At 35.2% G+C, this 25734-nt stretch overlaps 7 protein-coding genes across 7 annotated transcripts in view; 5 read left to right on the forward strand and 2 right to left on the reverse strand.

Moving 5' to 3' along the window:
* Positions 1 to 42: 42 nt before the first annotated feature.
* On the forward strand, positions 43 to 4287 carry Trm1 (tRNA methyltransferase 1). Its single transcript, XM_013318299.1, has 10 exons — positions 43 to 163; positions 324 to 566; positions 896 to 1083; positions 1487 to 1715; positions 1950 to 2098; positions 2279 to 2447; positions 2781 to 3001; positions 3407 to 3544; positions 3754 to 3921; positions 4121 to 4287. Exons 1-10 carry the CDS (start codon positions 128 to 130, stop codon positions 4278 to 4280), a joined length of 1701 nt encoding a protein of 566 aa, XP_013173753.1. The 5' UTR covers positions 43 to 127; the 3' UTR covers positions 4281 to 4287.
* A 368-nt stretch (positions 4288 to 4655) lies between these two features.
* On the forward strand, positions 4656 to 9326 carry LOC106122360 (glycosylated lysosomal membrane protein B). The gene is made up of 7 exons (XM_013318301.1): positions 4656 to 5037; positions 5456 to 5701; positions 6818 to 7000; positions 7146 to 7376; positions 7591 to 7724; positions 8067 to 8204; positions 8850 to 9326. Exons 1-7 carry the CDS (start codon positions 4954 to 4956, stop codon positions 9022 to 9024), a joined length of 1191 nt encoding a protein of 396 aa, XP_013173755.1. The 5' UTR covers positions 4656 to 4953; the 3' UTR covers positions 9025 to 9326.
* Positions 9327 to 11629: 2303 nt separating this feature from the next.
* On the reverse strand, positions 11630 to 14185 carry DCP2 (decapping mRNA 2). The gene is made up of 4 exons (XM_013318294.1): positions 13936 to 14185; positions 13134 to 13296; positions 12634 to 12852; positions 11630 to 12476 (listed from the first exon to the last, which is right to left on the reverse strand). The coding sequence occupies exons 1-4, from the start codon at positions 14004 to 14006 to the stop codon at positions 11751 to 11753; spliced, it is 1179 nt and encodes a 392-aa protein (XP_013173748.1). The 5' UTR covers positions 14007 to 14185; the 3' UTR covers positions 11630 to 11750.
* Positions 14186 to 14453: 268 nt separating this feature from the next.
* Syx18 (syntaxin 18) lies at positions 14454 to 15883 on the forward strand. Its single transcript, XM_013318329.1, has 2 exons — positions 14454 to 15371; positions 15630 to 15883. Exons 1-2 carry the CDS (start codon positions 14577 to 14579, stop codon positions 15816 to 15818), a joined length of 984 nt encoding a protein of 327 aa, XP_013173783.1. The 5' UTR covers positions 14454 to 14576; the 3' UTR covers positions 15819 to 15883.
* A 382-nt stretch (positions 15884 to 16265) lies between these two features.
* LOC106122572 (UPF0528 protein CG10038) lies at positions 16266 to 18487 on the forward strand. Its single transcript, XM_013318623.1, has 5 exons — positions 16266 to 16615; positions 16807 to 17107; positions 17269 to 17620; positions 17691 to 17775; positions 18383 to 18487. The coding sequence occupies exons 1-5, from the start codon at positions 16453 to 16455 to the stop codon at positions 18463 to 18465; spliced, it is 984 nt and encodes a 327-aa protein (XP_013174077.1). The 5' UTR covers positions 16266 to 16452; the 3' UTR covers positions 18466 to 18487.
* On the reverse strand, positions 18330 to 20022 carry LOC106122571 (RNA-binding protein NOB1). The gene has a single exon (XM_013318622.1). It carries the CDS (start codon positions 19927 to 19929, stop codon positions 18649 to 18651), a length of 1281 nt encoding a protein of 426 aa, XP_013174076.1. The 5' UTR covers positions 19930 to 20022; the 3' UTR covers positions 18330 to 18648.
* A 292-nt stretch (positions 20023 to 20314) lies between these two features.
* Positions 20315 to 25734, forward strand: part of LOC106122541 (probable ATP-dependent RNA helicase YTHDC2) — a 6844-nt gene continuing 1424 nt past the window's right edge. The window contains exons 1-10 of the mRNA XM_013318565.1: positions 20315 to 20648; positions 21000 to 21226; positions 21443 to 21544; positions 21894 to 22040; positions 22291 to 22438; positions 22524 to 22671; positions 23029 to 23204; positions 23446 to 23573; positions 23656 to 23797; positions 23865 to 25711. Of these exons, the coding sequence (XP_013174019.1) occupies positions 20426 to 20648; positions 21000 to 21226; positions 21443 to 21544; positions 21894 to 22040; positions 22291 to 22438; positions 22524 to 22671; positions 23029 to 23204; positions 23446 to 23573; positions 23656 to 23797; positions 23865 to 25711 (3288 nt within the window). The 5' untranslated portion in view covers positions 20315 to 20425. The remainder of the gene's footprint in view (positions 20649 to 20999; positions 21227 to 21442; positions 21545 to 21893; positions 22041 to 22290; positions 22439 to 22523; positions 22672 to 23028; positions 23205 to 23445; positions 23574 to 23655; positions 23798 to 23864; positions 25712 to 25734) is intronic.

The following is a 25734-nucleotide window of genomic DNA, read 5'->3' on the forward strand; positions in this document are numbered from 1 at the left end:
AGATAGATAGATAGATAGATACTCTTTATTATAACTGTCAAACTTTAACAAGTCAATCAATGACGTTTGAAAAGACATGTGGAAGATCGTGGTGGAAATGTCATAACAAACAACTTTTAATGAACTCATGAAGTTATTGAGAATTTTGAAAAGAATGTCTGAGGTTAGACCTTTTTAGTGGCCTTTATTATACTTCTAAAGAGATTAAATTAAAAAGTTTTCATCCTCAACTAACCTTCAATTTGTAAACATTGTGCTCTTAAAATAGATTACAAAATCAACCCCTCCTTATATATTATTCGTTAAGCGATTTTTTTCCATAGACCATCATGAAGATGGAAGAGTCAACATTGGAAAAAAAATCATTAAAATCTATAAAAGAAGGGCAAGCCGAAATTTGTCTAAAGACAGATAAAGTATTTTATAATCCAGTACAAGAGTTTAATAGAGACCTTAGTATTGCTGTGTTGAGTGTGTTTACTGAGGAATTTATTGCTGAAAAACTTGCTCTGAAAAAAAAGAAAATACAGGATGTGAACACTGATATCAGTAATGATAACAATCAGGTAAGATTTTTGTTGTAAAATATTTTAAGTTTGGTTTAAATTCCATTTTCAGTAGTCCAGCATGATTGTCTGAGTTCTAGAAATAATTTATGGCATTTTTTTTTATTCCTTTGGTGGCAGTATTTACAAGCTGAACACGACAAGTTTGCTTTTAACTTTGACAATAGGTGTAGAATAAGATTTTATCTCATTGTTTTATGATTATGAAAAAATTATGGTTGCATTTCTTAATATTTTATTAATTTTTAAATATGGAAATCTGCATATAAAAAAAATTATGTTGTTTTCATCATAACTATCATTCTGTAATGAATAATTTTCAACTACAGATACCAGTGACAATCCTAGAAGCCCTATCCGCAACAGGCTTACGGAGCATCCGTTATGCAAAAGAAGTGCCAAATGTTAGTAAAATAATAGCCAACGACTTATCACAAGAAGCTGTTAATACAATAAAAGAGAACATAATCCATAATAATGTTCAAAACATTATTGAAACCAGTCATGATGATGCATGGTAAGTTACCATTGTCAAACACTGGTATATACAATATTAGAAAAAATGTCATTTTATATATTTCAAATTGATTAAAAATTTGTAAACAATCTCAATATATAATAGAAGATTGCCATAACATTTGTGTTTATAAGCTAAAGGAAATCAGAATTGTAATTTTTAAAGTATACAGAACTAGTCTTTAACCCATGACTCCGTCCGCGCTGAATTTAAAAACAACTTAATAGCCTATGTGTTTTTCATCTATGCCAAATTTCATCTAGATCTGTTATGGTGATATCTTCTAAGAAACAACCATCTAAACTCCGCATTATAACATTAGTAAGATTTTACGTAAAAATTGTTTAAGTTAAGGTCTATCACTATTTAATATAACAATTAATATATGTCAATATTTTTCCAGTATGCTTATGTATAAACATAAACATCCAATTGAACGCTTCACAGTCATAGACCTAGATCCATATGGATGTCCATCAATCTTCTTAGACAGTGCAGTTCAGAGTGTACAAGATGGCGGCTTGTTGCTTGTCACCGCGACTGACATGGCAGTTTTGGCGGGAAACTCACCCGAAACTTGCTACAGTAAATATGGTGCTATTAGTTTGAAGACAAAATGTTGCCATGAAATGGTCAGTGATAAAAATTGCATAGTTTTATTTGTATTATTTGTTGATTTTATATTTTTTTTATTTGCGTTGCCTTTAACTAATATATTTATTAATTATAACAATATAAACGAGATAATATGAATTTGTAATTTAAATCTCCACATAAAAAAACTATGTAATTCTTTCGTACTATTTAGCCTAGTTTACCACAAATCTATGTTGACATAATATTTTAAAGTAAACTTTAATTTCTAGGCTTTAAGGATATTATTGCAATGCATAGAATCCCACGCAAACCGCTACGGTCGCTACACAGTCCCTATGCTTAGTATATCTGCCGACTTTTACATACGAGTGTTTGTTAAAGTATATTCCGGAGCAATTCATTGCAAGAAAACTACCAGGTAAATGGCACATTTAAGATAAAAAAATACAATTTTTTATTACAAATTGTAATAAGTTGCAATATACTAGCAGGCCACATACAATTTATCTACCCTAAAATAATTCTAATTAAAAAAAAATCTCTACTGCCCAGTATTTTTTAACTCTTTTTATAAATAAGTTTGTTAATATTATTTCAGCAAGTTATCAATGGTCCACCAGTGTGTGGGATGTGACAATATAACCCTGCAACCGCTGGGTGGGTTCAAAGATAATCCTACGGAACGGAATCCTGAACAGATGAAGGCATATTTACCCACCGGGCCAGCTGTGGGTGAGCGATGCACTAATTGTAATCAGAAACATCATGTAAGTTTGTTTAAAAACACAATTTTTAATTAAAAAAATAATCCAGGAATCCAACTGACTGACTACGACGCTCTGATGAAGAATACAAAAAAAAATCTTGAATTAGTTGAGCCATAAAGGTAGCATTTAATCTTTAATTAAAACTAGCTTGCGCGCCTCCGACAGCGCGGAATTAAAAAAACTTAATTGATAGCTTATGTGTTCTTCCTGACTATGTTCCATATATATGTCAAATTTCAGGAAAACCCATGTTACCGTTCTGGAGATACCTTCAAACATCCATCCATCTAAATATTCGCATTTAACATTAGTAAGTTTAGAATTATTTTGCAGCTAGGCGGTCCAATCTGGTCAGCACCTATCCATAATGAGGTCTTCGTATCCAAGGTCCTGACACACGTGCAGGAGCACCCGGATCTCTTCGGCACTGCCAAGCGACTGGATGGAGTATTGTCTATGGTCAGGGAAGAACTTATGGATGCACCACTCTATTATATCTTGGATAAAATGTTTGGAAGAGTGCACTGTGAGACAATGCCCATGCTGGTTATGAGGTATGTATTGTTTGTTACTAATATTATTATAAATACGAATGTTACATGGATGGATGGATGTTTGAAGATTTCTCCGGAACAGCTAAATGGATTTTGATGAAATTTGGCATAGGTGTAGAGCGAAGTCTGGAAGATCACATACTGATTAAGTTTTATATTGATTAAGCGCGGACGGAGTTTTGAGCGACAGCTAGTAAACACATAAATATATAACTAATAATATATAACTATGAGTTGCCATTTTACATGAAAAATAATCAAATTTTTACGTTATTTAACAAACAAGAATAAGGTTTTTTTGGGCTGTTATTTTTTTTAAGCTAAATTTAACTTTTTTTCTATATTGTTTTTTTATTTCTTGAATTTGGCCATATTAAGTGATATATTTTTATTTACATTTTTCAGGTCAGCAATTTTGAATGCCGGGTACAAAGTGTCATATTCCCATGCGGCCAAATTGTCCGTGAAGACCGCTGCGCCTGCGCATGTCATTTGGGACATTGTACGCACCTGGGAGAAAACTCATCCTGTCAAACCGGCTAAGTCAGTTTTTATTCATTTTTACACTAAATAATAACATCATTTTTTAATTAAACAAAAACCGAGACGGTACTTTTACTAAGACAAATGTCAAAATCTACAGACAAACAAACACACATACATATGCGCGAAAAATATAGCAAGATAGCAGATTAAACATTTTTTTCGTTTGTTTTTTACATAATTTCTTATTTATTTTCCATAATAAATAGATTAGAAGCAGATCCGGTAGCAAGATCTATATTAAGCAGGGAAACAGAGACAGCAATAGACCTGAGCGAGAGGGCAGATGCAAATCCCATCAGTCGACGTGACGGACGTTTAAGGTTTCAGTTCAATCCCACTCCGTATTGGGGACCTGGCTCCCGAGCTGCTATCAAGTAAGTATCTTTGCATAAATAAATCATAAACTCGAGAAGTTAAAAAAAAAATAATTTCTTTTAAGTTACCAAAAAGGAAAAACATAAAAAAATTTAATACAAAAAAATATTATTTTATTCCTCAACATAGTACTTTGACTTTTTTAGTTTTAAAAATGTGTATTTTATTCTTATGGTATACATTTTTTATTTTTAACAGTGTCGGTGACGAAAAAATGTCCAAAGCGATAAGAAATCAGAACAAACATAAAAACAAAGAGAGGCGGCAAGGAAAGCGAGAGCACTCGCCGAGGAGTGACGAAGAAGCCCGCAAGATACACGCCAAGACAGATGATGAAAATTTGGAAATAAAAAATTAAAACCCGACTATTCGTTTATTTACTGCCACTTGTAGAATAAATGGAAAGCTATTCATCTTCTCACATTAATGTATCTTTATCAATATGGTATGTTCGACTCGGGAAACTAAAGGACGATTTGTGCGAATTAAAAGATCCTATGCAAAAAAGTAGTTATTTGAGAAACTGCGCAATAATGAAATATGGCAAAAATCTATGTTTCAACTTTATATTCATTATATTGATGCACTTTTATCTTTGCCACAAGAATTTTTCTGGTTTTATTATTTAAAGTTTTCGGTCCATACGGATATCGTTTCAGAAAGAATATTAAGTTGTCAATGTCATTTGTGACATTTCTAGACACAGAAATCACAAATATAATGCACCGAATTTCAGAGGCCACATAAACTCTTCTAGATCGTAGCTTGTTCCATATTTATTCAATTAAATTAGAGTGATATTAAATTTAGTAGCATAATATTTCAGTGACGTGATTCATGAATTGATTGTGATTGACCATTACAAAAGGAAGTATAAAACAAGACAAATTCCCGATTTACCTTATCAAATTATTATATTAAACGCTTCGTTCACGGTCGCACGTGTTGATTTATCAGTTATTTGTTTAGTGTCATGTATATTGACTTCTGAACCCATTGTTTATAGACAAAGAGTGAAATAAAAATAAATAATGTTTTCTTCATCGATAACGTCGTATGTAATTGCTATAATTGCATTTTTATTGCACACTTCTGCGTACGGACAGGACAGAACGGTAAGATTTATATGATATCCGTTTTATTCACGCACACAAAGATTGTGTGTGGTTTGATTCTTTTCTACATTCTTTTACATTTTTCATCGTAATGTTTTGTAATAAACGAAAGTTTTTTTGTCTTGAAAATACAAAAACAATGAAATAATTTCCGTTAGTATTATTTATAAAGGTTCACAGGAAAAACAAACCCATATTTTCTTTATATAATTATATAATTTTATTCCTTTATTTTAGTTATATTTCGTTTATTTTCCTTTAATGTGACAGCTACAATATTAAAAAGTTTAATTGAAGTACAACTCATTATATGGTATTTTTACTTCTTACTATTCCTTTTTTTACTGTTAAATTAACAGAAATTAACCATAAATGAAACATATGCAGATTTTAATACATATAAAAAGTATGATTCCAGATAAATGCAGAGATAAATCCGGGATGCAATAATTGCAGTTTGGAGTCTACTCTAGTTTATATACGAGCAGAAGGACAAACAGACACGATACATCAAGTATGGGATTTCACAAGAGGAATACCTACAATAATATTGGCAGTTTCTGGAACCAACTCAACAATGCAAATAGCCTGGGATGGTATAAGACCAGTGAACTTTACAGTGAATGAAACCGTGCGATACAGTTTTGCTACAGCTATTGATAAGGTATTTTATACATGTTTATGAAATTTATGAGAATGTATAGATCTAAGAATGTGGTTTGGTCTCTGGCTGCCATTCTGAGTTATTGGTCTTCTGAGTAACATGAGTTATGTTGCCATACTAATACTATAAATGCTAGAGTTTCAATGAATGGATATCAGTTACTATGTATCTCTATAACGGCTTAACATATCTCCATGAAATTTGCCACAGATGTAGAACATAGTCTGGAAGGACACATAGTCAACCAAGATTTTTTTAAATTCAGTGTGGACAAAGTCAAGCAAATGCTTGCACTTATATACAAATCTTTACTTTAAAAAATAATAAGTGTCTATAAAAAGACCATAATTTATATCATTTTACATGTAAGGACAGTATTCTTAACAAAGTTTGACATTTGTTAAAATACTGACAGACAAACCCATAAACAGACAGGGATATATTTAAAAAGTATCACTTATTTTGTTTCCAATACCAATATTGTAAAACAAAGTAATAAATAATCCATGTTATGTATTATATATATACATAGCTGAAACTTATCTAAAGTAAACAGATGGTACAGTTCACAACAATAAAGATATCAATTTACATATGTCATGACTCAATGGCCTACTTAATTTGTTTAAATATAATAGCTCTTAACCAAATACAATTAGGTTGATTATTCATCAACAGATATGTCAATCATTGTATTAGTCATTTGCAAAACATTTGCAACTATGAAAGCGATTGCAGCCAGATGTTCATGTTGCAAAATAAGTTTGAACCTATGTGGCCTTATAATTTACTTAACTATTGGTTGACTTCGACTTAGTCAGCGACATTAGTGCATAAAATTAAGCTAGATCTACCTCAATTTTTGTTGAGCATTGTCTAGCTTTTAATTAGCCATGAAATAGGTTTAGGTTATTTAGAAGAAATATAATCTTACTATTATATTATTATAAATGCGAAGGTTTGGATGGATGTTTGTTACAAGGTATCTTCGGAATGGGTCAAAAGATTTTGATGAAATTTGGCACTGATGTATAACATAGTCTGGAAGAACACATAAGCTATTATAACTTTTTTTAGTTTCGCGCAGACTAATTATACTTATTATATCACTTTCAGATCTACGAGTACAATGATCTAGATGACAAGGGTAGGATGGATGAGAAGAGTTGGATACACTCTCAGTCCCTGAAGAGGGTGACATGGGAGCTGAAGGAGCAGATCATTACTGAGAAGGAGGCAATGGTGCGTCTACATGGGACCATGCATCAGAACAGAAGTAAAGACATCATTGATATTAAGGTAATATATAAAACAGTTTGTCTTTTAATTTAGGACTTTCAAAATTTAATGGGTAAACCTGGGGGTAGAGTTAAGAAAGACCCCCAGATCTAGGGGGTCTTGAACCATTTGGGGGTCACTATAATAAAAGAACATTTTTCTTCAGCTCGACCTCCTGCCTTACAAAGACTATGCGACTGAATTGCCTCACCTGATCCACACCGCTAACTCCACACTGGTGGATATCAGCTTGGTGAATCTGACCACTTCGCGGTATTACAACTCCTCGCGTTTTGCCCTGCACCTGGTCCTCGTTAGTACCGACTCAGCGACGGATACTATGCATAATGTGATGAGGAAGAGTTTGGATGATGAACACACACCTGGTGTGTTTGAGGTAATTTTAATTAGGTAGGAAGGTATCTCCAGAATGGCACAATGGATCTTGATGAAATTTGGCATACATATAGAACTTAGTCTGGAAGAATACATAGGCTATTAGATTTTTAATATGCGCAACTGAATCGCAGGCGGCAGCTTTTGATATGAAAAAAAATCGCTTTTATTTTTAAAGTTTATAATATTAATAAGTTTGTAACTTGATTGTATAGATAATTGAAATAAAGACTCCGGCATCGTTATCATCTGAAGCGGGCGGGTTTGTACAATTCCGGCCTGTGGGGTACACGCAGCGCGCGCGCAATGTCGGCTCATCCACAATAGCGCATGTCTCTGACTTCAACAGGTATCTGTCGTCCTGTCTTCTTCCTCACAAGGAAAGAATGGGAAGGGGAAGAGGATTTGATAGAGGAAGGGATACATGAAAGGGAAACATTCTCTTTCTGTGCGACCCCTCCGTTGATTAAAAGCAACGCATCTGTAATTGTGTGTCTATGGACAGTCGCTTCGCCATTTCGGCGAATCTAGCCGCTCGCTCCTTTGCCACCTAATTATCTCTGCTCTTGTAATTGGTAATACATGTACGTAAATTAACTCCCTTTTTTTAACTTCCTGGAGCTTTTAATCCATCAATACTTGTTTTAGTCTTCTACTTTTGTATCCATCCAATACTGTATCTTGTTTGCAGGACATCGTTACCAGATTGGAGCACCCTGAAGACATTCTACAGAGGTTTTGATGAGGGGAATCTTCTGGTACAAGATATGGTGGTGTGTTTCGGAGAGCCTGGAGATGGCTTCTACAAGAGATACAATTATACAGCATGGTAAATATACCAAACATTTCATTTTTTTTTGTTATTAGCTGTCGCCCGCGACTCCGTCCGCGCGGGATTAAAAATAGATGTTAGCCGATTCTCAGAGCTACTCAATATGTTCACAAAATTTCATGAGAATCGGTCAAGACGTTTCGAAGGAGTATGGGAACGAAAATTGTGACACGACAATTTTATATATAACATAATAATGTACAATTTTTTTTCTAATATTTAGCTATAATTAACAGTGTCTTTGGTAGCTTAATACACGAGACTTTTATATTGAAATATACACATACTAGTTGTCGTCCGCGACATCGTCCGGGTGGAATGAATAATTAAAAACTTAACACGTAGGTTTCTTTCAGACTATGTTCTACATCTGTGCCAAATTTCATCAAGATCCGTTAAGTCGTTCCGGAGATACCTTGTAACAAACATCCATCCAAACTATCGCATTTATTATATTAGTAAGATTAGCTATTCCATTTTTACCCGGCTGGCAGTGGGTTTCTGAAACCAAAATCTTTAAACTTATTGTTATCTCTGTTTTGTCAAAGTAAATGACAGGGATTAAGTTACTTTTGATACAAAGATTCGGTTTGAGAAACCAACCGAATCCTTGGTACAGTCTGACGATTTACTTCCCCCCAGGTCATATACAATTGGTTACGGCGCCCCACCCATGGAGGGCTTCTCATTGTTCGTAATCGTGATAATATCAGTGGGTCTGGGCGTGCCCGTGTTGCTCGCGCTGTCCGGCGTGCTGTACGCGGTGCGACGCAAGTACAGGCACAACGCGCACACACAACTCACTAACGAGGACTGACCCTACAGGTACACTTTGATGGACTCTTATACGGAAACATTTGTTGCAAATTAACCCACGTTATAAATGGATAGGCTATGAAATGTAGTATTTTGTGCCTATTTGATTTTTGACATTTTGGCGCTTGTAGCATCAAGCATCAATAGGCGAAATAAATCGGAACGTAGTATTCATTCCAAGCCTGTCCATTTATAGAGATTATTGAGTTAGCCCCTTACTGCATATAAAGCCAATGGTTTCGACATTTTTTTTTTGTTAATAATAATATACTTTTTTTTACAAAATTATCGAATGCATGCATTTTTTATTACTATACAATATTTTTTTATTTTAATTTTTTTTTACTTTTTTAAAGAATTTTTTTGACATAACATCATTAAATAGACCTAAATTTGATTAAATTTTTATCAAAGCTTCATAATTCATGCAGTAAGGGTTTTTGTAAACTAACAATTTTTTTCTTTTTCTTTAGTTGAATTGCTTTGAGTATTTTACCGCGTATTCTATTTGACAGTAGCATACGCAATATTATGCATCTAGAAATGATTTGTTTAGTTTTTTTTTTTTAATTTTGCATTTGTCATACAATTTTACATTGTTACATAGATTTCAATGCATTTTTTATTAATTCCATTTTGACTAAAATATATTGAAAAATAGTTTTTTACTTTGCTTTCAATAAGTGTGTATGCACTTTTATTAACGTTTAATTTATAGATTAGGTAAAATACAAACGTTTCTGAAAGTATTCTTATGATATTTTTCCATTTTAATTAAATTTGTGACTTTTTAATTAATTTATTTGTTACCATTTCGAAAATATATTTCATAAGTTTTTTTATTATTATTCGACTATGAAAAAATGTTACTATATTTAAAAAAATAACACCATAAATCAATTTTGTAAAAAAATAATTGTCTATGACTTTTTTCTAAAAAAATAAAGAGATGTTGGGGATTTGTAAATAAATACATGGAATAATGTTACATTAATATTAAAATCAAATAGTGTTTCTGACTGCAATCAATGTATAATCGTAGCATATTGTCTCTCTCACGTTGTACCACGCTTAGGTTAAACTCTCATCAAGAAGTAATTTATCTACTTTCAAATATGTATAACATTTAAATGTTTTTAATATTAAATCTGTAGACCGGTAAAGTGTACCCTAGCACAGCTGTCACGTTCACGAATTTTCAAACGTGACGCCATTTTTAACCTTGAACTGAGCGCCTAGCTTGAAACATGCGCTTTCGTAACGTCATCGACCAAATGTATACAAGATTTGTTGGTGTACTTACGCCGCGAAAATATCAATTAAAATTTTGCCGATATTACGGAAATATTATCACCAATATTTGTGCTTGGTTGATAGTTGGCGGCTAATGTTAACGGGTAACGATAAGCTTGAGTTATATAAAACGAATTGAACTTTATTATATAGTATATTATGTATAGCATAGACTATATCTTAGCTCGACTCTTATGTAAATTAAATGTATTTAAATTTAAGAATATATGTGTAGGCTCTCATTTAAAATTATTAGTAATTACGGGCAAGATTCATCTTTGTCATAATTCAACTTCACATCGCTAACGATATTGATATTGTTTGAAAAATCTATTTATGCGTCAAGTTTTTAGTAATGTAAATATTGTATCATTGTTAAATTGTTTTTTCTGTGCATTGGTGATGTTTTAGAAGAATTTGTAAATAATATTTTTATAAGTTATTGTTTTTATATTAGTATTAGTTTTATAACGATTTAGACATTTGTTATGTGATATTGAGTTGAATTTCCTATGTAACTTTGTGTTTATGAAGAAAGATATTAAAAAATAAAATTATTAAATTATATTAAATAGTTTCTTTTAAACAACATATACCATTAATTATTTAATTATGGGTTTCATTTTAAGGTTTATTTCTTTGAAAAAAAAAAGTTAAAAAATTTGGAAAAACAAGTTCTACTATAGTGCAATGACAAGATTTTTAAAATTTTAATACAAATATGTTTGTTTATAATAATAAATTATGCCTTGACATATTTACTTGTCTTGCAAACTGCGCAGGGCAATTTATACTTAACCTAAGATGGCCTCTCGGTCGGACGAGACACGCATTATTGTAATTATAAACATTGTCTGTTATATAATGTTTATAAATAAAATTAAAAATCAATTTTATGATAACATCTATTCATTACGACCAGCCAGCGCCTCCGTCCATGCGGAATAAAAAAAACTGTATTAGTCTATGTGTACTTCCAGACTATGTTTTACATCTGACAAATTTCAGCGACATGCATGCAGCCATTCTGAAGAAACCTTCAAAAAACATCCATTCATGCATTCGCATTTATAATATTTGCAATATAATTTATTTTTAAATATATCATGGTAGTGCATAATTTTGTTGGAATTGCTTCGCTAAACCTTTTTACGTGTAGAAGGGTACGATGGGAAGGCACTTTGCAGTATTCAAAATTCTCTAAAAAGATCATCTCATAAGCAGTTTCCAAGCGTTATTAGAAATGAAATATAAATTTCTTAGTTATTTTTATTGTTGTAAAGGTGATTAAAGGTAAATAAAACAATTATTGCTCCATAAAGTAAATAAAAGTTTAAGTATTTAAAGATTTTTTTTGTGTAAAAAGTAAAGCCAACGAGTTTCTATCACATAAGATTGCTACATCAGTCAGAGATCCAAGAAAAAAGAATCCATTCAAGTCAGACAATCCAATATGGCGCGCCTGTCAAACTTGAAGTTTGCCCAAGATGGCGCCACAAAGTTCAACAACGAATTATCTTCAGTATCATTAGAATTGTCTTTTTGTACTGGTGAAAAGTTCGCTTGAGTATTCTGAGGCGTAAACAATTGCCTTTTAGCTTGTTTCTTTTCTTTTCTATAATTATTACTTGCATTATGTTTGCTGGTACTTGCATTGCCCACATTCTCTTGAACATTTCTTTGTGCGCTGTTCCCTTGGTTACCATGATTACTGTGGCCGTTATTCTTAAATTTATGTTCATTCTGATATTCCTGGATCTCATTTTGTAAACCGGATGAGATCTTTTTATTTTTGTTCGTTACTGATTCTAATTCGCCCATAGACTTGTGTCTCATTCTTCTAGTACTATTATATACTCTGGTACTTCTTTCTGCTACCCATCGTCTCATACGTTTCACAAAAGGGACTACCATGAAGAAGGCATTGGGTCCGACACCAATTTTCACTTTAGGCGTCATATCTTTCCTATTTGATGGTAGATCTGCTAACGGGAACCACTCACAAGCCTTAATTTCATTCCTAGTACGAGGCTGGAACTTTGTATCTCTTGGTATATAACCTATTATGTATAGGCGGACTATTTGATCATGTATCATAGCTTCTATGTAATCATTCTTGTTAATTAATTTACTTATATCAAATCCCGTTTCTTCAAGCACCTAAAAAGATTTATTAATGGTTTTATAATAAGGCTATCTAAGAAGGGAGTGAATTTAGCTTTCATGGCTGATAGAGATAATTTAAAGAATAGAAAATATTTTGCTGACTCCATAGGGAAAGGGGTGGGTAGATGACATACTAATCTCGCACACTTACCTCCCTTGCGGCACACTTCCAAGGTTCCTCATCCTCATTGACTTTGCCTTTGGGGAAGCCCCAGGAGGCTTTAGTCCAATATGACTGCACTAACAGGACATGAGTTAATTCCGTATCCAGCAGGATGGCACCGTAAGTCGGCACAGTCTGCTTGTACTCCCGCCAGTTGTCCAGAACTGCATCCAAACTGCTGATATGCTCTCGCAGTTGTGGCACATGCTGAAAGAAGAATGGATTGTCCATATGAAAGTCAACTCACCAGGCTATTATGCCACTTTTTTATTTCTTAAGAACAATATAGTATCCTTATGTAATAAATGCAATGTGTCACTAAACATAATATACAAAATATGTTAAATTAGACATAGTGCAGTTGACATTGATTTGTAATTTTTATTGGAAGACTGTGAATCTAACAGATAAGCTTTAAAGTTTTTTCTCTCTACAGTTTTAGATTTTATTTGTTAAAAGTTATCAATTTCAAATATTAATAAACTTACCTGAAAAATGTGTGCAGCAAACTCCCTTATACCGCATGGATTGAGACGTTTTGTTTCATCAGTACAATAATAGTCTAAATAGAACCAATGTGCCAGTTCTATTTGAAAACATATCCGGACTAGATTGCCTCTGTCCTCCGGAGGCAAGTTGATTATGAAACGGCTGGAAATTGCAAATCATTTTATTACTTTTTTTTTTAAGTGCTAAAATGTGGCGGAAACATAGTGGCGACTATTGGTGTCATAACACTAGAGGAACTGTTGTTTGGAATGACCGTCAAGTACAGATGATTAATTTAATAATAGAATAACCACCACGTCTATTTTTAAAAGGATAATATTTATTTAAAAATTGTCATTATATACTTAACAGATATATAACATTCAATGTTTATACATGCATTATTTTTCCATAATGCATGATCCCAATAAGAAAATAATATAAATATACTACTATGTTAACATTTTCAAACTTAATATATAGTAGAAAATTGCTATTTTTCTCTTAGAATATTAATAATATTTTTGTGTGATTGAAGTAAATATTCTTAGGGTATTGTTGGGTATCTTAATTATTTATATTACTGTAAAATTTACAACTTTATCGTTAATAGTTTACAATTTATTCTGTTAAAATGCAATTATTTTCAGCAAGGAAATTGTGAAGACTACACTACTTTCCAGCTATGTAAGAACAAGGGTCTATATTTAAGCAAAATAAATTTAGCAAATGATCAGCTGTCGTCAATATCGCATCAATATAACTTTAACAATTAGCAATATTCATAATTGTGATACAAACCTGCATAAATCGTCAAGAATATCTGTAGGTATGGAATGTTTGATCTCGTGAGTATTTCCTGTTGATCCCATGCTTCTTAACTAAAGAGGATTCTGTAAAGTTTAATACCACTTCAGTCTAAACTTTTAAGTAAAGTTCTTAATACCAAATAATTATTTTTTATTTTTCAAGCATTAAGACCAATAAATGCTAATAAATAACAAAATTTTGATAAATAACAAACATTGCGCATTTATACCAGGACCAAAAAAGCACAGATAATAATGTTGTAATTCCGTTCTACTATATTTTGGTGTTGTATGTCCAAAATTGTCACATATTAATTTTAGATATTTTATTGTTGGGATTCATAAAAAGGGGGAGGTATATTAAGTAAGAATCTACTTTCTCATTTGCACTAAACATAATAAAACAGCAAATTATAATATCCCCTTTTATGGTTGTATGATTCATGCTACCGTCTTTTACAGAATAAAAACATTGGATTTCGTTGATGGTTAAAATGTCAACGTCACCTGTCAAGTTACTACATGACAACTTCAAGTTGGCACTTGCGCTGGGTATTAAATATTTATTAAATTCTAGATTTTACCTCAAATAAGTTTGTAAATATTGTAACACATTTTAATAAAAGAAAAAAAATGGATATAACACCACTATTTAAAGCTTGTATAAAAACAGTAAAGACACGGAATAAAACATTCGGTATTCAAAGTCCTAGTAATGACGATAAGCAACGATTACATAGAACAAAACCGAAAAGCGAATTTTCTTTAACCGCACAAGATATTACCTGCCAAATTACACGATTAAGAGATTTTTTATTGGAGCACAGATCTAGATATTTGAGTTTCTTTAACAATGAAACTGGAGATGAGATGAGTGAAGCTGAGAGAGATCAAATCGATACTGGCGCTCAGAGAATTATTAATACATGTTCACACTTGCTAAAAGAGTTCCGAAATGACAATCGTAAGGTGGCTGTTTCACCACAAATGAGAGACTTTATGGATGCAGTAATAGATTTAATTGACACATATTTGAAAGCTGTTTGCAAAATCCACAGCGAACTTAAAGCTTTGAGAGTTAAGAGAGCTCTAGATATTCGTAAATTATCCCGCCTGGAACCTCCCACAACCAAGTCTTCAGTACGGAATCGTTTCAATCCCAAAAAAACTGAAGAAAACAATGAGGATAAAGTTTTTAACAGTACTGAGTTGGATGAGAATGATTTGGTGAAGACCAAAATGGATTTATCAGAGAGTGAAATGGCAGTAATGTCAGATGAAGGTGAACTGGATTCTGAGGAGCTTCAGATATTTGAATCTGAAAATGTTCAACTTTTAAATGAACTAAACAGCATGACGGAGGAGGTGAAACAAATTGAGAGTAAAGTGCTGCATATTGCAGAATTACAGGAAATATTCACTGAAAAGGTAATTACAATAAATCCAAATAAACCTTTATACAATTTAAATATATACAAATTTTATTTCCTTATAATAGATTTTTTTTATAGATATTAGCCAATTCTCATATGTACTGAATTTATGCTTATAAAATTTCGTAAAAACCGGTCAAGACATTTTGGAGGAGTATGGTATCTAAAATGACAAGAAAATTTAATATGTAACATTTTTTGACCTATTAGGTAGAAATGTTTGACAAAATTTTAGATTTTTTTTCTTTTTCAGGTTCTTCAACAAGAACAAGATATAGACAGGATATCAAATACAGTTGTGGGCGCAACGGAAAATGTGAAAGACGCAAATGAACAAATAAAACAAGCAATACAAAGAAATGCAGGACTACGAGTTTACATTCTATTCTTTTTACTAGTCATGTCTTTTACTCTGCTATTTTTAGATTGGTACAATGAATGAAGCATTAAAAATGTATAATTATGTATTATGTAACTGATGTCTAAACTTATAAATAAAAATTGTTTCAAAAGATAAATGATCGTTTTCTTTTTATTTTTGATTCTTTTTACTAAAAGGCTCCTTTCAAGCAAATCTTATGTGAGCATTCCATTTTTCTAAAACTAATTATTATTTTTAGTAAAGGTCTACTGTTTGGAATAAGCCAGACGTGATTATAAATAATCCTTGTGAAGTTAACGATAATTAAACAATACCGACCAAGCCCATCTCAATCCATCCCATTCCATAAGTTTCAAGTCACCTGTTATGGTTTATGGATTTAAAAGCTTTCAATATTTTTAAAGCAATTTACATTCTATTCCTTTGCAATAAGGTTGAAAATTACTCGTAGACATATTAAGGAGTATACAAATATAACTGTCAATGTCAAATATCCTATATCAATTTTGATAGATAGATGCAGTTGCACGCAGACGTGTTGCACTGAAATCAATAAAGCTGTTATCCCAAGTTTATTGATTAAATCCCGCCCGGGTCCTAGCGATGGCAGTTGCCCTCGAGCTTTCCTGTGCAACGAACACGTAATCGAAGTTGTTGTTTATTTCCCCGCCCTACTGTATTTACAAACGCCTCAATGTCAAAAAAAACACTAACCAAAATAATATCTTCGGTGGAAAGAATAATTTCGCCGAAATTATCAAAGCTTACTCAAGATTGCTGCATGTTTTGCTCAGATCTTATGAACATGGCTGATGTGACTATGGCCCTGTCTGACATGGGATATGCTTTTAATGCCGGTAAGAATAAAATCTGATTTGAATTGTGTTTTGTTAAAATTATCTTTAAACATGTACGCTAGTCCACCAAACTTATATTTCATGAGAATGCTTATATTTAAATTTTAATGAAGATTTAAAATACAATTAAATATTAGAAGGAACCTAATTTTTGGATTGCACTTTTTAAATTATTACTAATTATTTTACAGACGGGCAATTGAGGAAGCTTGGAAAGTACAAGATGCTAAGCGCAGAGCCATTCCAGTACGACATAAGTACTGACGCAGAAGAGTGTCAGGCCAATTACGAGAAGCTGGGAGCTGTTGTTACTAATTACGTATACCAACTCCTTGAGTCACAGGAGAAAATGATCCGTCTGCCAGTACCAAAAGATTCAACTCGCGAAAATGGGTCCTTTATTTATGTTTCAAGGGATTATGACTTGAAAGATGTATTGCTGGTTTTAATTCAAGGTTCAGGGGCAGTAAGAGCTGGGCAATGGTCACGGGCGTAAGTATATACTTTTATCGTAACTATCCTAGAAAAAAAACGCTCCATGGATGAGTTAGTTATGTAAAATTCATATTTGCAGCAGGATTTGCTGGCTGACATAAATTCTTGTTAATTTTGATTTTACTTTACAAATTTATTTTTAATTTGAATATTTTCAGTTTGATCATCAATGAAAGTTTGGATGTAGGAACACAGATTCCATATGTAAAGAAAGCTATTGGTAAAGGCTATGGAGTAATGATTTTGAACCCTAATGACAATTGTCGCGGCGACCAAAAGATCCCTCACAGCGCTACAGGAGAAGAGCATGCAAAATATGTATGGGACAATTATATAAAAGATACCAAAGCTTCAAAGATATTGATTGTGGCACATAGCTATGGAGGAGTAATTACGGTGACCTTGGCTGATCAGTTAAAGGAGGAATTTGAGCAACGAGTTAAAGGTATTGCCATGACAGATTCCGTACATAGCTACAGCGAGTTTAAAGTTACCGATTATCTCAAAAAGGTATGCATATAATATTAAAGACTTTTGTATGTTTGAAATGAATTTAGTTTAATATATTTGGTTATTTAAGGTTTCTAAGAATTGGATATCTTCCTCCGCACCACTTGACACACCAATGAAAACACCGGAGTTTGACATAACCCGAGTCTCTGCAGGTAATTTTTTTGTTTTATTATAGAATAAAAAGGTCTATTTTGTAAAGGTAAGTAATTACCAAACTTTTCTGTTAGACTGTTAGTAATTTCTTGTTGTTTCTGCAGGATTCTTGGAGCATTTTCGACTTTTTGAGGTAAAGAGCCTCAAGCATGATTTTAGAAAAAGATAGTGATTTTGGTTATGCTAAGTTCTTAATATTATGTAGATGCTAACTTTTCCAAGTGATCAGTAATATTCTAGTGTTAATATGCAGGCGTGTTAATATATTAAGTTATTTAGGTTTAAGAGCTTTGCGTAAATTAAATGAATAAAGCTATATTTAATAATTTGCCAGGCTTGTGTTATTATAATAAATATTTATTAAGCAAATATTAACAATAAAATTGATTTCACATATTTCGATAAACATATTTAACATTTGTTGCGTATTGTGCATACCTTTTAAAGTATGTTAAGATTATTACAAGATGCGTTTGTGTTATAATCAAGTTTAATTTGTGCTGATGCGTATTTTAGGGAAGAATTTAGTAACAATATGGCTAGAAACAACAGATTTTCACATTAATTCATTTTAATTTTGTATAAAAGTGTAAATTTTTTTTACAGGACACCCTCGTCATGAGATGACCTCAGCCAAGTGCATAGATTCCGTGTTTACCTTCTTGGAGAAGAAATTGACATCCAACTAATTTGAAATGTTCCATGCCACTATAAATTCTTTGTATGACAGCAAACTCGCCAGGCGATGTGGCACTGAATGTTGACAAAATTATCAAAAATATTTTATTTCTAAAAGATTGATGTTAGAATGAATGTTTCTATAAAATAAATAAAATATATTTCAGTGTTAAATAAAAATTTAATTCTTTCTATTATTTCTTTCCCTTAGAATAATTTTTCATCCAATATTTAACATCTTGTTTGTCAGCTCTTATACCTAAAACAGCGGATTTTGAGTTAACATCTTTCATAGCAAATGGTGAGAAACCTGCAATGTAGTCAGGGTCCATTGCATTTGTTTTCTTACGTGCCAGTTTTGTTGCAAATCTTTTATGTATGTGTTGGTCTTCTGTTAATATCGGATATTGGAAGTGTTGCCCTCCTTTCGGTGTTGGTAAACTGAATCTTTTACCTCTTGCAGTGAGAGGTTTACGTCCATTGATATGAATATGTTGATTACCCTCGTCATCAACACTTACTGCTACCTTTTTTAAAGTAGCATGCCCGCATTTTGAACAAAACAACTTAGTCATCACACTGGTTGTTTTAAAACATGTTGTGCAACGAAAAATAAATGTACGGAGCTGTCTGATAATTCTTCCATCTATAGCTGTTACGTTTAAACCTATTTGTTTTAAAACATTCTGCATAGCAAAGTCTGAAGTAATACAAGCAACTTCTACATTTTTCTCTTCAAACTCTCCCATTTCCATATCTTTTTTCTTTTGCGCTAAGTTTGATGGTGTGATCCATTCTTCTCCATCACTGTCTGTTTCGTCTTCACTTTCTGAATCCTCTTCCTCATCAGAAACTTTAACCATTACATTATTTAGTTCACTATCATCTTTTAAATCTATGTTTTTTATTTGTTCAGCAATGTCTTCTGCTAGTTCTTTTTCCTTCTCTTCAGTGTTTACTGAAAATTTGTTTTCGCATTCTAAGGTTTCATTTTGTTTTAATAAATTCTCATTAGATTTTTCAACATCGGAAGAATTTGCTTCATTATTGTCTGGGAATTCTTTTTCTTCTTTGTTCTCAACATTGTCTTTGGATTCTGGATGAAGATTGAAATTGGATAAACCACTTACTTTAATAGTCTTCTGCATTGTCGGTTCAGATTTAAGATGTTCAGTACCAACTTTTTCTTTCTCGAGTTGATACGTCAGAGCTATTACCTTTATGTCGGTAGCAGACAAACTCGTGTAATCTCCGGTCTTCTTTGAAAAGTCTGTGACGAACTTAATATTTTCAGTGAAAACATCTTTAACATTTATATCGTACGGAAGAACGACAAGTTTCCGACGTTGTCTATCATTTGTTATTTCATCAATTACTTCTTGCACTGTGTAAACATTATCAGCTATATTTAATAGATTCTCAGCTTTTATGAAAGCTGTCGTATCGACAACTAAGTATTTAATCTTTTTCGACATTTCTTAGCGTTTTGCACACAAAACAATATCTTCAATTTTAATTTTGTATGTTTCTCAAATTATAAACACGTGCATAGAAAATTAAAATATGACATTTGTTTGACATAGACTTATGTCAGCTGTCCAAGCATTTTTATTGCCACATTAAGCCTTTAATTATGTTAGTCTGTTAAATATGATAATAGCTTGGCTTTAATAAAAATTAATTATTTACAAATATCTTATTTAGTTAACAGGTCGAATTGTGGATAATTTTTGTTTATATTTAAATTGAAAAAAACTACATCAACATCAAAGAGATACTTGAGAGAAACGCTCCCTCCCTTTCCCTCCAATTCACTCTTTGAGCTATTTTGACTTATGTCATTTGATTTGGCATTTAGCTATTTGGTTTTATTTAGGAATCTAGAAATAGGAAATTTTCTCTCTCGAGAGTAAACAAATTGGATTACTCTTAGTTTTTTCATTGTTGTGTTATGATAGATTTTGTAAGATTATGTCTAACATGAATTCAAAGAGAGGTAAAAGAAGTATGGGGAATAAACATTTTCCTATAGCTGAATCTGTTAGTATAGCGTTGAAAATACAACTAGATAAATTTCTAAATGACGAAAATGAGACAGAATTAAAGTTTCCAACCTTCTTGTCGGCCCAAGAGCGAGGTTTTATTCATGAGACAGTGGCGAAATTGGGTCTAAAATCAAAATCGCGCGGGAAAGGTATTGTTACAGTTTTGTTATAAATTCCTCGCGTCGTACTTTTTAAAAAAAAATAAAAAACTTTCCAACAAAAAAGTCAAATTATTTACTTGTATACAGAACAGAAAAATTATCAAACATTCCCAATAGTAAAAATTTTAGTGAAATGTTTTGCAAATCAAATAATTTTGATTCTACAATGTTGTGCAATGTCACGTTTGGATAAAAGTTATATTAAACAAACGAAATAAAATTGCCTGACTCATAATGATTATATTTGAAATAATATACACTTGCAATTTTATCACTATCATAAAATTTTAACTATTCTTACATACCTTTACCTTTTACGAAATTATGTTCAATTTGCAGGTGTGAATCGTTATTTAACAATATACAAACGTGTAGGCTCCACGATTATCCAAAATGATGCTAAACTGATACTAGATTCTAACATGAGATGCAGCATTGTGGAGATGTTGTCTTCATTTCCGCTGACAAACAAAGAGAGAGATGATTTAAGTATTGGCCCTGAAAAGGAAAGAACACCTCAACTAACTCACAAAGTGCTCGGTCAATTGAGTAATGGAGTTGCTCAAGTAAGTGTGAAATAATTTCAATTAACTTTGTTTTTCACAGAATGATGTGGTATTCGCTAAACTTTCCGTCTTGTATAACTACGCTGGTCTGTCAATGAACAAACCTCATCCTCAAAGACTTGCAAACCTTTGGGCTTCATTCCTCACCTCTCCGTTGCTGGTATTTCCACTGTTTGCATAACCTTATTATATAAAACCTTTTTTATCTCCTTACAGATTCCAAGCACAACATACAACCCAGATTTGGTTAAGTTCAGAGAAAAATTACCAATTTATGAACAGCGACAGGAACTTATCAATGCTATAACTCATAACCAGGTACATAATATGTTTTCTAATTTATTTTTAACCCCAATTGGGTGTGTATGTCAAAAATATAAATTAGTGCACAAAAACCCAACCTTTTAAAATTTTGATCTATCAATCTGTGTGTCTGATTTTGGCCATGGCTTATATTTTACTTTTATATCCTGCTCTGTCCGAGTTGCAGGGGACCTCTAGTAGGTAATAAAATGACTATAAAAAACAAAATAATATATAATTTATGAGTTTTAACATGTAGATTAAATATTTAGATTAGAACAAGGATCACCAGTCATAACTGATTAGTTATACAAGTACTAGAAACTATTATACAAGTACTTTTAATATATGAAAACTTTTCCAGGTGATAATAGTATCAGGTGCTACGGGCTGCGGTAAGACGACACAGCTGCCCCAGCTGGTGCTGGACTGGTGCCAGGAGCATAAGCAGCCAGCTCGAATCTATTGCACACAGCCTCGCAGGATATCTGCTGTTTCCGTCGCTGAAAGGGTCAGTACCTTTTGTATTTACACCGAAACTCGTTACTATATTTATGTAATGAGCCTCGTTTTCTATAGCTTTTATATTAATTTTCTATTATTTAAAGAAAGATTTTTAATTGTAAAGCGTAAATAGTGTGTGTCGCTCTCTTTTACTCCAACCTAAAATTATATCTTCCATCTCTTTCATGCAACAAAATATGCCTAAATGCAGTTTTTCTCATTTTAGTAATGGTTAAGGAATTTTTGTTTTTTCATAGGTAGCTTTTGAGCGTATGGAGAAGATAGGTCAGTCTATAGGTTATCAGATCAGACTGGAGTCCCGCATCAGCCCGCGTACCGTGCTCACCTACTGCACCAACGGTGTGCTGCTCAGGACCCTAATGGCTGGAGAGAACTCACTTGCAGGTAACATTTACCATCCATGACTAACACATACTAGCTGTCGCCTGCGACTGTTTCAGTAATATTTTCCATCTGTATGACGTGACAGGCGTGACGCACATCTTCGTGGATGAGGTTCACGAGCGTGACAAGTTTAGTGACTTCCTGCTAATAGCGCTGCGTGATGCACTACCTCGCTGTAAGGACCTCAAGTTGCTGCTCATGTCTGCCACCTGCGACACACAGATATTCTCCAGGTAAGAGAGACATGGAGAGATTTAGAGTCGTTCTCTAGGTAAGAGAGACATAAAGAGATTTACACTTAGTAACATGCTCTGTGCCTCTCCGCTGCAGTACCATGAGCTCACAACTACAGTCTGTTTGTGTCGGAGAACCCATTTTACTACTCTTTTCCTTACCACACTTTTATTATAAGGAAAGGATGGGGAAGGGTAAGTGGATTTGATAGGGGACGCATAGGAAGGGAAAATATTCTCTTTCCGTGTGACCTTTGTCGATAAAATGTAGGCTCATGCAAATGCAGATGTCTATGGGCAGTGGTCGCTTCGTCATTTTGGCGAATTCATTGCAGTGATTTCTTGCTTATTATGTAGATACTTCAACAATTGTCCCGTGGTGAGTATCCCTGGCCGTCTGCACGAGGTGCAGCGCTACTACCTGGAGGATGTGCTGAAGATGACCGGGTACCGCAGCCGACGCATGCTGCAGGCGGAGCGGGAACTCAAACAGAAGCGCGCCAATGGACATAGCTATTGGAACTATCTAGAAGGTAAGTGTAAGACAGAGACGGATATATGATTAAACTGAATGATAGAAAGAGACGGATATACTTCTCAATAATGTATGTACTAGACAGATATACGCCTAAGCAATGAGTGAAAATGGGAGTTTTATAAAAAAATATACAAACAAGAACGGGATAACCTAACTTCGAAAATGGCTTTCTATGATACGAAAATATGTTAACAAAAAAAATAATAGTAACCCTTACACTCCCTTTCTTCTTCTAGGTCAGAAGCAGAGTACGGAAGAGAGTAACAGCAGTTTGAGTAAGGAGGAGAAAGAGAATACAATCGATCCCGCTCTACAGACGGACATGGATGAGTTTCTAGAAGAGTGTTTCAAAGAAGGAAGCATGGTAACAAGAAAATTCTAATTATTTTTTTATTTAACTTTGAAAATATCTAGCAATTATAATACTATCGTCTTTTATGTTTCAGGACTCGTTTTGTCAAATCCTGTACATGTATATGTCTGAGGGTGTGCCCGTGCAGTGCGCTCAGTCGCGCTCCGGACGCACAGGACTCATGGCCGCAGCAGCACATGGACATGCGGAGACAGCCAAGCATATACTGCACATCGGTCAGTACATACACCAAAGACAAACAGACAAACTATCAAAATTCTATATATATAATCTCTCTTCCAGGTGCCGATCCAAATTTTAAAGACAAAACTGGTAAAACTGCCTACGATTACGCCGTCGAGAACGGTCATACAGAGTGTGCGAAGCTCTTAGCTTCATTCAGCTCAAACGAGGAGACCAAAGACAACCAGGAGGACAACGCCGCAGACAACTTCCTGCTTGACGTATACCATCACTCCATCTCCGAGGAGCTGATCGACCACGACCTCATGCTGGCGCTCATCAAACACATCCACGTCAACCTACCCAAGGGAAGCATCCTCGTCTTCCTGCCCGGGTACGACGACATCGTGGCGCTGAGGGACCTCATACAGTCCTGCGCAGAAATGAACGTCCTCAAGTACCAGATATTCACTCTGCACAGCAACATGCAGACGCTCGACCAGAAGAAAGTCTTCAACCCGCTGCCCAATGCCAGGAAAATAATAATTTCCACCAACATAGCGGAAACGTCGATAACCATTGACGATGTGGTGTACGTGGTGGACTCGTGCAAGGTGAAGGAGAAGTACTACGAGTCTAACGGCGGCGTGTGCTCGCTGCAGTGCGTGTGGACCTCACGCGCCTGCTGCCAGCAGCGTGCCGGACGCGCCGGACGCACCAAGCCCGGACACTGCTTCCACATGTGCTCCAAGCGCCGCTTCAACACCCTGCCCCTCAACTCCATCCCCGAGATCCTGCGCGTGCCGCTGCAGGAGCTCTGTCTCCACACCAAGCTGCTCACTATCAGCAACTCCCCCATCGCAGACTTCCTCTCCAAGGCCCTCGAGCCGCCCTCCTTCCTCGCCGTGCGCAACGCCGTCTCCCTGCTCAAGACCATCGGAGCCCTCACCGCCAATGAGGACCTCACGGAGATCGGCCAGCACCTGCTGGACCTCACCGTGGAACCCAAGCTGGGCAAGATGCTGCTGTACGCGTGCGTCATGAAGTGCCTCGACCCCGTGCTCACGATAGTCTGCAGCCTCGCCAACAAGGAGCCCTTCCAGATCTCCATGAACCCGGAGAACAGGAAGCGCGGCAGCCTCGCGCGCAAGGACTTCGCCTCCGACAGCTACTCGGACCACATGGCGCTCCTGCGCGCCTTCCAGGCCTGGCAGATGGCGCGCTCCAACGGCACCGAGCGCGCCTTCTGCGCCAAGAACCTCATCTGCGGCGCCACCATGGAGATGATCGTCGGCTACCGCTCCCAGCTGTTGGCGCAGCTGCGCGCCCTCAGCCTCGTCAAGGCGCGCGGCTCCGGCGACATCAAGGACGTCAACTCTAACTCGGAGAAGTGGCACGTCGTGAAGGCCGTCCTCGTCAGCGGCCTCTACCCTTCCATAGCGCGCGTCGATCGCGACACCTGCACCCTGCGGACCTCCAAGGAGGTGAAAGTGGCCTTCCACCCGAGCTCGACGCTGAACCGCGGCACCGGCGTCGCCGGCTCGCAGAAGTCCGTGCAGACCCTGCCCACCGACTGGGTCGTGTTCGAGGAGATCTCGCGCGCCGGACGCTTCTGCTTCATCCGGTGCAACACGCTGGTGACGCCGCTCACGGTAGCGCTCTTCGGCGGGCCGCTGCGACTGCCGGCCGCCGCGCTCTGCCAGCGCGCCAACCCGCCCGGACAGTCCAGCGACTCGGACAGCGAGGTGGATGACCACAACTCGGCGCGCGACTCCGCCGTCCTCATCGTCGACGACTGGATGGCGTTCTCCGCGGACGCGGCGGACGCCATCAACGTGTTCCTGCTGCGCCAGAAGCTGTGCGCGCTCGTGGTGCGCCGCATGTCCAACCCCTCCAAGCCGATGACGCCGCTCGACGAGCAGATCCTGAGCACGGTGGTGCACGTGCTCGGCGCAGAGGAGAAGAACGTCGGCCTCAGCCAGCCCAGCGG

The sequence above is a fragment of the Papilio xuthus genome, unplaced genomic scaffold (assembly GCF_000836235.2).
Source record: "Papilio xuthus unplaced genomic scaffold, Pxut_1.1 DF826923.1, whole genome shotgun sequence".
Taxonomy (NCBI): Eukaryota; Metazoa; Arthropoda; class Insecta; order Lepidoptera; family Papilionidae; genus Papilio; species Papilio xuthus.

What these genes read in the sequence shown, in the direction of transcription:
- Trm1 (XM_013318299.1), top strand. Translation starts at nt 128, where the DNA reads ATGAAGTTATTGAGAATTTTGAAAAGAATGTCTGAG. An exon ending in CAAAATGTTGCCATGAAATG is followed by an intron (nt 1,716 to 1,949) that starts GTCAGTGATAAA and finishes TTTAATTTCTAG; the next exon opens with GCTTTAAGGATATTATTGCA. An exon ending in ATTGTAATCAGAAACATCAT is followed by an intron (nt 2,448 to 2,780) that starts GTAAGTTTGTTT and finishes ATTATTTTGCAG; the next exon opens with CTAGGCGGTCCAATCTGGTC.
- LOC106122360 (XM_013318301.1), top strand. Translation starts at nt 4,954, where the DNA reads ATGTTTTCTTCATCGATAACGTCGTATGTAATTGCTATAATTGCATTT. An exon ending in CGTACGGACAGGACAGAACG is followed by an intron (nt 5,038 to 5,455) that starts GTAAGATTTATA and finishes GTATGATTCCAG; the next exon opens with ATAAATGCAGAGATAAATCC. An exon ending in AGATACAATTATACAGCATG is followed by an intron (nt 8,205 to 8,849) that starts GTAAATATACCA and finishes ACTTCCCCCCAG; the next exon opens with GTCATATACAATTGGTTACG.
- DCP2 (XM_013318294.1), bottom strand. Translation starts at nt 14,006, where the DNA reads ATGGGATCAACAGGAAATACTCACGAGATCAAACATTCCATACCTACA. An exon ending in ATTCTTGACGATTTATGCAG is followed by an intron (nt 13,297 to 13,935) that starts GTTTGTATCACA and finishes TGCAATTTCCAG; the next exon opens with CCGTTTCATAATCAACTTGC. An exon ending in TTGCTGCACACATTTTTCAG is followed by an intron (nt 12,853 to 13,133) that starts GTAAGTTTATTA and finishes TTCTTCTTTCAG; the next exon opens with CATGTGCCACAACTGCGAGA.
- Syx18 (XM_013318329.1), top strand. Translation starts at nt 14,577, where the DNA reads ATGGATATAACACCACTATTTAAAGCTTGTATAAAAACAGTAAAGACA. An exon ending in AGGAAATATTCACTGAAAAG is followed by an intron (nt 15,372 to 15,629) that starts GTAATTACAATA and finishes TTTCTTTTTCAG; the next exon opens with GTTCTTCAACAAGAACAAGA.
- LOC106122572 (XM_013318623.1), top strand. Translation starts at nt 16,453, where the DNA reads ATGTCAAAAAAAACACTAACCAAAATAATATCTTCGGTGGAAAGAATA. An exon ending in TTACCGATTATCTCAAAAAG is followed by an intron (nt 17,621 to 17,690) that starts GTATGCATATAA and finishes TGGTTATTTAAG; the next exon opens with GTTTCTAAGAATTGGATATC. An exon ending in CATAACCCGAGTCTCTGCAG is followed by an intron (nt 17,776 to 18,382) that starts GTAATTTTTTTG and finishes TTTTTTTTACAG; the next exon opens with GACACCCTCGTCATGAGATG.
- LOC106122571 (XM_013318622.1), bottom strand. Translation starts at nt 19,929, where the DNA reads ATGTCGAAAAAGATTAAATACTTAGTTGTCGATACGACAGCTTTCATA.